The sequence below is a fragment of the Anneissia japonica genome, unplaced genomic scaffold (genome assembly GCF_011630105.1).
Source record: "Anneissia japonica isolate Jap-2015-1 unplaced genomic scaffold, ASM1163010v1 scaffold1239_len605302_cov174, whole genome shotgun sequence".
NCBI classification, from domain to species: domain Eukaryota; kingdom Metazoa; phylum Echinodermata; class Crinoidea; order Comatulida; family Comatulidae; genus Anneissia; species Anneissia japonica.
In genome coordinates this window covers 482,306-496,389 of record NW_022748776.1, presented here as the reverse complement: position 1 = coordinate 496,389, position 14,084 = coordinate 482,306, and the positions used below count along the sequence as shown (strand labels likewise).

The 14,084-nt window shown below is 34.9% G+C and overlaps 1 protein-coding gene across 4 annotated transcripts in view; it reads left to right on the top strand.

The window, feature by feature from the left end:
• Positions 1-14,084, top strand: part of LOC117120958 (gamma-aminobutyric acid type B receptor subunit 1-like) — a 29,602-nt gene that overhangs the window by 3,063 nt on the left and 12,455 nt on the right. For 3 of the 4 annotated variants that reach the window (XM_033266053.1, XM_033266052.1, XM_033266055.1), the window contains 4 exons: positions 2,129-2,290; positions 7,026-7,091; positions 7,491-7,703; positions 8,598-8,840. In XM_033266053.1, the coding sequence (XP_033121944.1) occupies positions 2,129-2,290; positions 7,026-7,091; positions 7,491-7,703; positions 8,598-8,840 (684 nt within the window). The remainder of the gene's footprint in view (positions 1-2,128; positions 2,291-7,025; positions 7,092-7,490; positions 7,704-8,597; positions 8,841-14,084) is intronic. The other variant, XM_033266054.1, reaches the window with a different exon arrangement.

The following is a 14,084-nucleotide window of genomic DNA, read 5'->3' as shown; positions in this document are numbered from 1 at the left end:
ATGCTTATTTAATCGATTTTAGAGCCTATTTAATAGGCCTATGTAGCAAAACAAATATATATTTTTCCCCCTACGAATTGCAGCTTTTGTCTGAACATTAAATTCTGTATATGATTTCAATTACTGTATATATATCTTGGTATCTTTATTGCAAAAACATAAAAAAAACACATTTGCAGCCACAGGCTGAATTTTTACGAAAGGTGACAATGATAAAAATTTATTAAAACATCAAACATCAAAGAGATAAAAAAAAAAAACCATTAAAAATATAAACACTTTCAAGTATATTAAAAAGGTTTGGCGAGACTTCTTTTACACCTAGTTTGCTAACTTCTCCCATCCCCCTTCCCGCTTGGAATTCCCTGAGAAATTAAATAAGAATTTATTGCCAATTATTTTTCCTGCCCACCCACAACGACCCCCAACAAAAAAATATATAAATAAATAAAAAATAAATAAATAAATAAAATGAATAAATAAATTAATTTTTTTTTTGTTCGCGAAACACAAGGAATAAAGTCTCGCCTTACAAATTATAAAAAGTTCGGTTGTTCAAAAGTCTTGTGAGATAAGGTAAGGGCTGCAATAGGAACGGTTGGTTTTAGCACAGTATTCGTGAAAATTGTTTTGATGCCTAAGTGTCATATGGGAACTTCAGGTACCAGGGAACCAATGTTTGTAATAGTTAGATTTTGCTGCTTTTTTTGCAAATTCGTTACACAGTTGCGTTCTTCGGCATTGAAGTGTTTTCAGACAAAGCGTTTCAAGAGATTCAAAGTAAGAAGTATATGCATTACCAAGAATAAATTTGCGAACCCTCTTCTGAATTCTCTCTACGTTCTGGATATGACTTTTAGTTAACTCAGAATTCTATACTGGGCATGCATATTCTAAGATAGGGCGTAGGTAATTTATATACTCTACAACCACTCACTGTTAATTTAAGTCTTGTTGAATTTGAACGCCCAGTAATTTAACCTGGTTAACAATGTCTAACTGATGGTTTCCGATTTCAATAATCGGGAGAGAAATACGGTTATTATCAAAATAAACCTGCATAACCTTGCATTTGGGGGTTAAGTTTTAATTTGTTATTAATACTCCATTGGTGGAAGCTATTGACAGTCTCTTGGATTTTACTAGTTTTCCTAATAAGCTTACTCTCACCAATAGTTAGATCGTCAACATATTTTCAAATATCAATCCCAGTATGGGGGACATTGTGAAGGGCAGCATTTATACATAAATATAATTGGGGCTAGAATTGTACTTTATGGTACACCACCCGAGAGTGTGACCCAACCAGAGTATTGTTTTTTTTTTTTTATACCTAACCCTTTGTTGCATTGGAAATGAAATCAACCACCCACTGCAAAATGAACGGCGACACACCCATTATTAAGAGATGATGAAAAGCGGTAGAATGGTCAACCGTGTCAAATGGTTTGGGTAAGTCGGTCAGCACCAATGCCGTAGCCAGCTATTGGGATAGTTGGGTCGACAGTCCCACATAATTTTTCTAATGGGTCCACAAAAGAATGGGTCCACATTCTAAAAAATGGGTCCAAATTATGTAAATTTATGCATAAAATGGGTCCAGATTGCTCATATTTAGCTTAAAATGAGTAAAATCTGTGAAAATGGGTCCAGATTTTTCAAATTTTGTGTAAAATGGATCCACATTGTTTGAATTTACGCATAAAGTGGGTCCACCCTGATATTTTCCCCCACTGTTTGAAAATCCTGGCTACGGCATTTGTCAGCACCAATGTGCTGATGCTGCCTGACTTCTCGGCATTAGACACAAGCTGATGGTATACGTCAATTAGGCAGTGGGTGGTTGGTTGATTTCCCCTTTTGATTACCATACTGTCTGGGATCAATATGGTTTTTGTATGGAATAGTAGCATTTGAGATAAGTCGTTCTGTAATCTTAGACAATGTTGGTGTAAGGGAGATCGGTCTTTATGCATATTGATATATATATATATATATATATATATATATATATATATATATATATATATATATATATATATATATATATATTGTGGTCCATGTAGGTCTATGCAACAATAGTGATAACAAATATTTGAACTACTGCATACATCTGTTTTGCTTTTAGGAAATGGAGCAGTTGGCGGAGATGATGGTGGCAGAAGGCATCGACGTGATAAGTATCGAAGGATTTTCAGACGAGCCAGCATATAGAATCAGAAATCTAAAGGTTGTCTTATTTCTTTTACAAATTTGTCAACATTATACTGTTAAATACAGCCATAATAAGGTGGGTTTTTAAAAAAAATAAAATAACTCTAGGGCATAAACCTTAGTGAGGGGCAAGAATGCTGAGCTTATTGGAACCGCTGCAGTGCAGCTGTATATCCCCACCCCGACACACACAAACACCTCAAACACAGAGCTACAGGCCTACATTATACAAACGATGGTAAATCTTATAGGTCTACCAGAAATTCTAAGCGTTTGGAAAACCTAGCAAAAACTAAAATGATGATCTTTAACTGGAAAGAAACTGATGGAACATACTTGAAAATATAGTTGTCAGTTTAACGCCTCTTTTAATTCCATCTCGAGAAAAATGGACTACAGCATATTAGTTCAAAAGAATATGATTATAGAGTGCACCACTCATCTTATTAGGTTATTTTATTATCGTTTATATAATAATTTCTAAAAATAACTGCTGAATACTAATCTCAATATTTTGTTGAAAAAGTAATCTCATTAGGATAATTAAAATGGTGACAAGTCAGTAAACAGTGATCAACCAAGATATAATTAATTGGCCACTATTGTCGCAGGGCATTAAACATTGTCACAGAGTGTACATAAGCAGTCCACGTAGCACGGGGGCATGTATTCTGGAGAAAACACTTCGAAAATTATTTTAACGTTCATGAAAGTGTCATTTCCAAGAATCTAGACAGAGCCGTCGAACCGCATCGGACCACTTTTTCTTAATTCTATTACTTTTTAAAATAAATATATTGATTTTGAAAAAGTTTTGAGGTATAAATATAAAATTACAATTAACTATTTATACAATTTTGGGGGTTGGTTTTTTGTCCTCACCACACAAAGGTAGCCCTATACGGGTGAAGCCGCCCCTAATACTTGCTATTTTGGGTTGCCAGCTGCTATGTTGAGGTATCTATAGATACCCCAGACAAAAAAAAATATATAAATTTTTTTTATTTTTTAAAATTTTATTTTTAACTTCGTTATTTTTTGCTTTTTTGTGCCTTTTTATTCTGCTTTTAATTATTTTATAGCCAATTTGATTTTAATTTAAATTTTTATTTTTATAATATATTTATATGTAATAATTTCTTTTCCTTTGTTACTTAGTTATTTTATTTTTTATTTGTTTAAATTTTTTATTTATTTATTTATTTATTTATTTTTTTTTTTAAATTTTAATTTCATTGTTTTTCTATTTACATTTCCTTTGTTACTTGTGTTATGTATTGAGGGTCCCTAATGATCAGCTCCGGCTGGATGGACCACCCTCGTAAAATATTGTTGAAATAAATAAATAAATAAATACACATATCACATACCGGTATGTCATATTGACAGATGCCCTATTTCTATAATTTGTTCACATCAGGCCAACCATGGTAGGACTGGGGTAGGTATTCAATATCCCGACTAATTACCCTTGAGGAGGAGGGATAGTGGCTCTATAGTTGCCAGCTACTATTTACGGGCATCCCAAAATTATAATTTTAGACCAAAATATTAGGGAATAGCAATCACAATAACTTTGAATGGATTTGAAAATTAATTTAGCCCGACGAACTCGTCATGGCGCCCGACGAGGGGTGGTGGGGATGTCCAGATTTGTAAGAGGGTGGGGTGACCCAACAAAATCAACAATTCCAATGCAATGCAAATCAACGATAACCAGATTAAATTAACTTCAAATGCCTATACGCTTCAACCAAAACCATCAAAATTCCCGGACGTCAATCGGGGATCGCTTTGCTCTCTGAGGTATTACTATCTTTATATTTTGTAAGACTAAATGGCAACCCAAATTAGTCTATACCAAACCCAAACTGCTGATTTTGCTCGGGGCTTTTTATCCCTACACCCTGACAAGATTGGACTCACTTCACTTTAGTCTGTATTACTGTCTCCATCACTCAAAATCATTAACATCATCATCGTCGACGTTATCGCCATCGACATCAGTATCATCGTCATCATCATCATCACCATAATCATCATCATCGTCATTATCACCGTCATCGTCATCATCACCGTCATCGGTATCATCAACTCAGTTTTATGGAAGTTGGTCATTTCTCTGTGCCTCGGTTTCTCTTTGGAATTAATAGACCGAATTAGCGACGAAAGATGACGTCATCACAATTTGGCCGAGTGGGTATAAAATTCTAAACAAAGCCTAAAAGTCCTATTCTATAACGTTGCGAGTTTGTGTATGGTCCAGGAAAACAAGCAAAAAAACCAAAGTACACGGATAAGATACTTTTTAGTACATTGGTAGGTTAAGGAAGGTTCATAGAACCATCAGAAGACGTTTGATTTGATTTTCATGTAAAATTAAGTTAAATAAGCCTACGTAGAGTTTTTACAGGCTAGGCCTCGGCCCCTTACACTTGTTGCCCGACAACGCGACATGGCTGGATGTGATGATTGAGAGAGGCCTGATTGTAAACGTTCAGCTCCGTGCAGTCTGCCAAAGTTATTGGTGTGAATTTAGGAACATTATTCAATTCAAAAAAGTACAACACATTTCATGAGTTTGCAACAAGCACATTCATCGACCGACGCCATGATTCACTGTGAGTGAATACACGACTGTCGTCGTCGTGCTGTAACACAGGCAGACACGACCAATGTATGTTTTATTCCCAAAATAGTACGTTTTATTCTCGTTATATTTCACATTTGGCATACACAATCGTAGAGAAAAGATGACGTTACATTCATAAACATGTAACTATGGTTTCTGTTAATTTAAATCACGCTCAACTTTTTCACACAAAGCGTGTATGAGACGTTTTAGTAAAGGGCTATTTCTTAAATTACTGTGTAAATCGCCTATCTTCGTGCGTTTGTTTTGTCTCGAATACCCACTAATACCTGAACAGCGTCGATCGCTAATTCGGTCTATTACCAACCGAAATTTGACAAAACATCGACACATTCAAACAACTACCCAAACACATCTTTTTAATTTATAATTTGCTTAACTCTGGATTTTTATTTCTAATGTAAAGTGCATTGAGGCTTTCAGCAAAATGCGCTTAATCAAGATCAAACTATTATTGGCTTTTCCCAGCAGTAGCTGGAAAAGTCATTGTTTTTTTTATGATTTTTTTTCTTGCGTTTTCTTATCCTTTTGCACTGGGTTTCTCACCCTGTACTTTGGTTACTTCCCATTCTTGGAACTTTTCCATGCTTTTTCGAAGAATAGACAATATATCAAGGATGTGCCTCCTAATATTTAGTGGACTAATTAAAGTGGTTTAAGGGCAAACAGTCTACACCAGATATTTCAAAACGGGTCAATTGATCTGAATGAAACTTTCGGGAAGGTTTAACCAAGTTACAAGGAAGAAATTATTATGCTTTAGGGACGATCCAGTTTAGGGTGTAAATTTGAGGGTCATTTAACTTTTTGAGGTCCCAGACCTACATATCTCTTTTAAAAAAATCAATGGGTATAACTGAAACTTTCTATAACAGTTTGTCAAAATCTAGTAACGAAATGATTTCATTTTTGTGACGATTCGGAGTAGGGTGTGAATATGAGGAAAACGTCCCAGACCAGATACTTCATAAACGGGTTAACTGATCTGAATGTAACTTTCGGGAAAGTTTTACAAATTCACAAGGAGGACATTAGTATGTGTTGGGGAACGATTCAGGTTAGGGTGTAAATTTGAGAGTCATTTAAATTACTTACGTCCCAGTTATAAATGGATGAAAATGAAACTTTGTAGAATAGTTTTTCATAGTCGAATGAAGAAATAATCAAATTTTGGTGACGATGACGCGGTGACGAGTTTGGTTGTGAGGACCATTTAAATATTTTTTGGACAGTTGATTAAATTATATAAACGCAGCCCTTTTGAGTGGGGGCCCCGGGCTACGTCGCGAAAGGAGTGCCTAGGGGTCGGGTCCCCAGGACCACCGCACGAGAGTTGAATCTTAAAGCATTTTTAAACGATCTTAAATTATATTTTAAATAAGTTTTACAATTTCTATATATATATTTATTGTTAAGGCAAATTTTACAGATTTTAAGTATTATTTCAATTGCTCATTATTATTTTATGTGTAATCGGAATAGTGCATTAGGAGACCTACATGATAGTGATTTGGTTCACTTTTAGGAATCCTGTCTCGGCCTGTTTCAGATTTTTTATGCTTTTATTTTGTTGTATTGTAACCGGTTGTTGTTTTTTTATGTATTTTATTGAGACAAAATATATGAAATGAAATGAGAGCGCAAAGGCGTTACGGTGCTGTTGTGAACTACAGCATAAAATTGGTACACCTATATCACCAACAAATTTCGATGACGCCTTTATCAATAGAATAGTCGTGTGCCTTCTCGAGTACGCAATGATAGCGCTCGTAGCGAAAGTAGCGATAACGAATTACAAAAAAATAAAAATAAACATAAAATAAAAACATCACGTTTCGGACTTCACCACTTTCTTTTAGGAGATTATTTCGTACATACATGGTGTTTGAAATAAAAAATAAATCAACAATACAGCTATATTCACCTATTATTGTGGTGAGACAAAAATATGAAATTGTTTCATTTTAATTTGTGTGTAGTGATTAGGAACAGTAGGCCAAATACAGTAATAATAGTATCATCCTTTCCGTTATGTGTTAATCTCTGCGCACATGCGGTATTTTTTTAATAATATTATACAGGAATATTAATATCTCAAAAGATATTCAGCGTTAAATTTCAAATAGCCAGTAACTTTTTCATATGTTTGTTTCCACAGAAGCATGATTCTCGTATTATTGTTGGTATATTTTACCAAGATATGGCGGTTAAGATATTTTGCGAGGTACGAACACGTGGTGTAATATTTGAAGAAAAAAGAAATGTGATATTTTTTAGAATTCATTAGCTTCAAAGTCACCTTTGCAGGACTACCTATTTAATATTGTTCTGTGTCACTCTGTATTGATGTAGAGATCGAGCTTTACATTTTATAAACTCAAAATGTATATAGACTTATATAGTTATCATCATCACTCCATGTATCTAATACCGTATTTATTTTGGCGTTTGTTTCGTTTTTTAAGGGGACGTTTACAAAGTTTCGTTTTGGAGGGCAGTTTTCCAGAAGGCAATTATTTAAAGCTGAGCCTTATTCGAATAAATATGGTATGACATTTATTATAGCCTTATGGGCGTAACAGAAAAACCTCATATTAAATGACTAAATCTGTTCTTTTTCAAGGCTTATAGACAAGGCTTATACCCCCCGAAACATGTGTGGATGATAGTTGGGTGGTACCATACGAACTGGTGGGTCGAAGAGACAGAGAAGATTAGGGAGACAAACCATGACTTTTGTACTTTACAAGAAATGGAAATTGCGGTAGAAGGCACACTGAGCATGCGTGGATTTGAATTTCAGCAGAACGCATCACGTTTAGATTTTAATGGCGAGGTAGGCTTAATATACTGTAATATTACAATAGTTTATAGTTTAGTTTATTTACTTGAAAGTACACTTTTGGAACAGGTGGCGGTACGTACAGAAAAATTACATAACCAAACAATCAAAACAAAAGTAATATGGTAAAAAAAAAAATATATATTCTGAACTTCCCAACAAAATAAAACCAATCTCATGTTACACCAAGGAGGGCCTACCTCCTTGGTTACACCAACCAATCCTTACATGAATGCATAATAATTCCAATTGTTCCCTAAAAATGTTAAGAGAATACATTTTTGTAGTTAATATTTTAAGATTCGGTATTGAAGAAGTGGTACCCGGTTACCATGGTTTGCTGTGACAGAGATTCTTGTTAACACGCTTAGGCCTATCCAAACGTGTCTGTTTTGCACTTTTCTTTAGTTTTCTCACCAATTACAGACGCATAAAATTGAAATTGGTTAGTTTGCTTAACAATTTTCGAAGAAAAAAAGTCTGTAAACTAGCAATAAATAAAACTTTTAAGCTATTTTCTATCCTTACTACAGACACAATATCTTAATGAGTACCGGTATATTAATAGGTTCATTGTATTGTATATCTATCAGTCAAAATGCTCGTATTGGCGGATGCAGGGGGTGCAGACGGTGCGATCGCACCCCTAAAATTGTATTTAAAAAAAGCAATTGTTGTACTGTGATTGATATGAATTACCGGTAAGATCTTTATGAGAGTGCAATTCCCGGTCCATATTCTCAAAATGTTCACCCTTCATTCCCAACCATCGTGGGACTGAGGTGGTATGAACTCTCAGGCACCCTCTACCGCCATATCCTGCATCCGCCCCAGAATGGCGGCAAACTACACACATGCTCTCGTTAAATATTTTAACATTCGTTTAAGCGTCCATCGAAGGATCATGAAGAGTATCTGGAGCATCTCCAGCGCATGCTGTTGACATCGGGGGCTTGCGATTCTTACGGCTACGATCAGATCATCACAATTAGCCTTGCACTGAATGCTTCCATTGAAGATTTAAAACAGTTGAGCCCGCCGAAAAGACTTGAAGATTTCACGTACGAATCTAAATACATGGCGGATATAATTTACAAGAATGCAAAGAACGTAAAATTTAATGGACTAACGGTAAGAAACTCACCAAATTTAAACTTTAAACGAATACTAACGATATACAGTGGCGGATCCAGGAATTCTTAAATAGAGGGGCCAAGGGAGTAACCCCACCTTGATTGGGGCTGAGCTAAGAAAAATTATGAATATGGCACCTCTAGATGGTCGGAAATGGCACTCTCAGACCTAAATTTGAATATAATTTTCTTTTTTCTTCCCTTTTTTGTAACTTTAACAAATTCAGAGGGCCCGGGCCATGATGCCCCTCCCCCTCTTTGAATCCGCCACTGATATACGGAAACAATTAGAGCTTGTCAACACATTTTGATGACCTGGAATCAACGGCGGCGGAAGCGGGTGTGTTGGTGGGGACGGGGGGCATTGGCCCACCCACTTTTTCTACTGGGGGCCTAGACCCCCAACTTTTGTGAGTGTTCCCAGCACCAGTGACAAACATTTTACGAACGCTGCAATGTCATCATTATTATTATTATTATTATTATTATTATTATTATTATTATTAGGCCTATTATTATTATTATTATTTGGTTATTTGCTTACACCTTGTTTATTTGCGCCTTATAAATTGACCTAGTATTATTATTATTATTATTATTATTATTATTATTATTATTATTATTATTATTATTATTATTATTATTATTATTATTATTATTATTATTATAAAATAAAGATTTTTTTAAATTTTCTAACGAACATTACAAGTTCCCTTTTTGAGTTGAGCAACCAAATGTTGATTGACGGCTGTATACGTGCGTCTGTAAAGTTTCCTTGAAACCCACCATCGAGCATGAAGAAAAAATCGCCTGCATTCGTGAATTCTGTATTTAGGCATATGGGGGTAGGTAGGCACTCTTAATGGAGCGACGTTCTAGTTGTCTTTATACTAACCACGAAAATGTAGGCCTATAGTAAGTGTAACTGATTGGCTTACTGTAAACCTTCAAACTAGCGTAATATAACCACATTTAAACTTCATCTAATTAATCGAAAACATTTCCGGCCATCTAGAGGTGACATAATCCAATTTTTTTTTTCAGCCCTACAACAGTTGTGGGGCTGAGGCGGGTGGCCATTCTATTTTTCGCAAGACCTCCTTGGAACCCCTCTATCTCGACTTCCTGGACCCGCCACAGTTGGAGTATCAGGGATGACAGATATAGCAGAATGAATATTAAAGGAAATGACTTAGAAAGCAGTGTGAGGGTTACAGTATAGATTTAAGTATCGGAATCGGGGAGGGATACTGCCCAGGCCCCCCTCTCCTGAATTTTGCAAAATAAAAAAAAATTTTAAAAAAATGGTGAAAAAAAGAAAACTGTATTCAAATTTAGGTCTCACACAGTGGCATTTCTGGCCATAAAGTTGCCATAATCATACATTAATTAAAACATTTTTTTAACAATTCAAGTGATAGTACAACTCATATAGAGCGTGATAAATAATTGAATATGCTTCAGGGTGAATTTGGTAAATAAGTGTTATTTAACTTGTTCCAGCAGTATGTTTGTCGAAACTCTACGTTATTTGTGTAGGCAAAGGCCTATTGTATTTCCAAAGTTAACTCATAGCATATTGTATCCTGTGTATTCATAAAACATGTTTTATTTAATTGCATATTGATATTCCTTGCATTATACATTAGGATATAGTTTGATCGTCGCGAATTCATTTAATTTAAAGTCAGGCTCCGGAGGAAAAAAATTTTTGATATGTTGTAGAACTGATTTTTCTAAGACAGAAAAAAGTTGTTGAAAAAAGGGACATAACTGCAACTTTTTTCTGTCTTAGAAAAATCAGTTCTACAACATATCAATTTTTTTTTCCTCCGGAGCCTGAATTTAATTCGAAACGTTTTTTCAGCTGTTTTCGCTATTTTTTCGCACATTTCTTTTCATAACTTTACTTCTACTTGTCCGATTTTCGCCATTGTTCTTTAATCCTATTCCAAATTTAATAACAGTTTTAGTAATCTTAATTTTAATCTATAAAATTGCCAAATCTCGTCGGACTTTTTAATTTTGTAACCGTGGTTTTTCAAATTTTTCCGTGTAAAACCTACGGTTTTAGCAGAAATGTGGTGAACCGCCCTAAGTTTTTTTGTAGTAGCTCCTCTAATATTGGGTCGATTTTCGGCATTGTTGTGTGTGGCAACATGTAGCTTTATTTATTACCTACAACACATGTAAAAATCAATTTCATTTGCTAATAAATGACGTCAGACTTGTTATTTTTTGTAAGAATCAATCACAAGTCAGTTTAGAAGTCAATGCTTTAGAATGACGAACGAGTATTCGACCGATTGTCGAGCAGAAGGAGTTTAACTTTGGAGTTAAAATTTAGAATGTTATTTGCATTATCTTGAAAATATTATTTTGATTTTTAGTTTGTGCATTTGTAGGTGAACGTATAGATATATTTTTTAATGTATTTACATAACAAATATAGTAGTTATGACAGTATATAAATGACGATATTCAGGCCCACGTATTCTCCTCGGCGAAGCTCCGGTTTCAGATCTGATAATCAGACCATACCATTTTCAATGGGTCATGCAAGTGCACGGTAGAAGCATCTGTAATAGGCACATTTCTACAATGTTAAAAAATGTATACCTACTGTAGTATAATACTAATATTACCTTCTTTTTTTTATTATGGTACTATGAGCATGCACCTACAACTTTCTCTACATTCACACAAACTAAATACCCCTATTTTACAATGGTACAATTCGCACGCTTCAACGACCAGCCATTGAATTCGCTTCGACGCGATAAGGGGATTATCCAGCCCTATGCAAAGGCAATTTTGATCAATTGGGTGATCAAATCTTAATGATAAATTCGTGTTTTTTGCACTTGTACTTAATTGCATATTTCACAATTCCTTTCACGTCGTGTAAATATAATTATAGTATTATCATTGTTATTCCTTGCATTATATATAATATTCGTGTTCCTTGCACTCAATTAATTTATGGAGAAATAAGCAACTTAATTAAATCAGCAATATAGGCCCCTATCATTCGCAGTAGACCTAAGAACATTTATCTGATTCCCAAGATGTAAAATAGTGCTACGAATTTTAATTTGGTCAATGCTACCACATTCTGTGTCCAGATGTGGATGGGTGGTGGCAGGTTTGCCAGCTTCTATTTCCAGGCATCTAGAGAAGTACCATATTTCCAACATCTCCATGCTAACTTTTTCTTATGGCGCCCAAGTTGTCAGCATCTATTTCTGGGCATTCAGAGTTGCAAAAAAATGTTGTTCAATTGAACCATCGTGGGTCTGGAGTAGATGCCCTCAGACCCTGGTCACTAATTTTGATTTTAAAATCCTGCGTCCGTGGATAGGGGTAGCGAGTCTTTTTACAACCAAAATTGTTAAGTACCCCCCCCCCCCGCTCTGACTAATGGCCGGATGACCACTTGCAAAATGCTTCCGACGGCTATATGACATTAAGTATTGCTTTCATTAGGCGGGCCTAATTTGACTTACATCACTGGTCACACTGACGTAGATTAAAATGACTAACTTTAAACGACCGCAATGTGAATGAAAAGGAGATTAATTTTGATTAATTAAAATGATTAATTTTTTCATCATCGTCGGTTTACTGATTATCATAAAAATGTTGCTTGAACGGCGTTCCATAGAAATCGATTCATGTTTTGGGATAAAGTGCAGGTGAAATGTTGATAAAATCCAGATAATTTTAAAATTCAAGAATTGTTTATAATGTTTTCATAAAGTTATAAAATAAAATTCAATACAATACGGTATTTACATTGGCCTATTTCCCATGGAATCTGCCAATACGTTCTTTAAAACGTATATAGAATGTATATAGAATTTTAATATAAATCCCCAATTACGATGTAAAAAATAATTAATTCCATAAGAAATCAATTTATAATTTTATAGAAATTGTATATTATTCATTCTATACATTTAACTGTATAATTTCTAAAGACTTTATGAACAATTTTATCGAAAACCTTTCAAAATTACATAGAAAATATATCAGAATAAAACGGGAATTCTATAGGATTTTTCTGAAAGAAAAATAGAAATTCTATAGACACTATATTTAAAAAGTCTGAAGAGAAAATATATAATTAAATCTAGAAATTGTATAAAATTATTTTCTATAAAAAGCATATAAATTTTTTCTTCTAAGTGATTATCTATAGAATTATATTTCTATAGAACTATCTCTATAGAGCATGAATGGGTCTTGTATAGAGAAAAAATCTTGGATCATTTTCTATAGAATTATATTTCTATAGAACTATCTCTATAGAGAATGGATATGTTTTATATAGAGAAATTATTCTTGGATAATTTTGTTATAGAATTCTAAAAAACTCTTAAACCTCTATAGACTTTCTTTAAAATTCTATAAAAAAAAAATTCTGCGGGATAGAAGGGTGATTTTCATCCATCGGGGAAAAGTGAAGTTTTCGTCCGGGAACCCATATCAAGGATAACACTCATGATAAATAATTCATTGAGGTCGTGGAATCTCGACTTCGACTTTGTTCGGAAATCTATGGCGCGTTCAAGATGAGGGGGAGGCTAAATTGTTCAATTTTTTTTAAATGGAGATATAAGGAAAATTATATTCAAATCTTAAGTCTGAGAGTGTGATTTCCGGCCATCTAGAGGTGCCATAATAACAAATTTTCTTAACTTAGCCACAACCATGGTGGGGCTGAAGTGGTATAGATTCTCCATCTGCTGAAGTACCCAGTGGCGGATTCAAGTGGACCCAGCCGGCCCGCCCCCACCCCCTAAATTGTTCAATAAAAAAATGGAGATATAAAGATAATTATATTCAAATTTTATGTCTGGAAGTGCAATTTCCGGCCATCTAGAGGTGCCATAATCACAAATTGTCTTACCTCAGCCCCAACTATGGTGGGGCCGATTTAGTATAGATCTTCTATCTGTGAAAGTACCCTCACTGGGCCCTTCTATTTCGAATTGCTGGATCCGCCACTGGAAATTACAACAAATATGAAATCATTACAATAGCTTGATGCCTATAAAATAACTTATAAAATTCACCAAACTTAGTAAAATATAAGTAGCTTCCAGAAGGGCTTCCACCGGGGCCCTTGGTGCCCCCCACTGGCCCCCAGGCTACATGCTCGCTTCGCTCGCATACTGGATGAATGTCACCNNNCCCCTTCCCCCCCCCCCAACTTTCAAAAACGTTCCGCCGCCGTTGC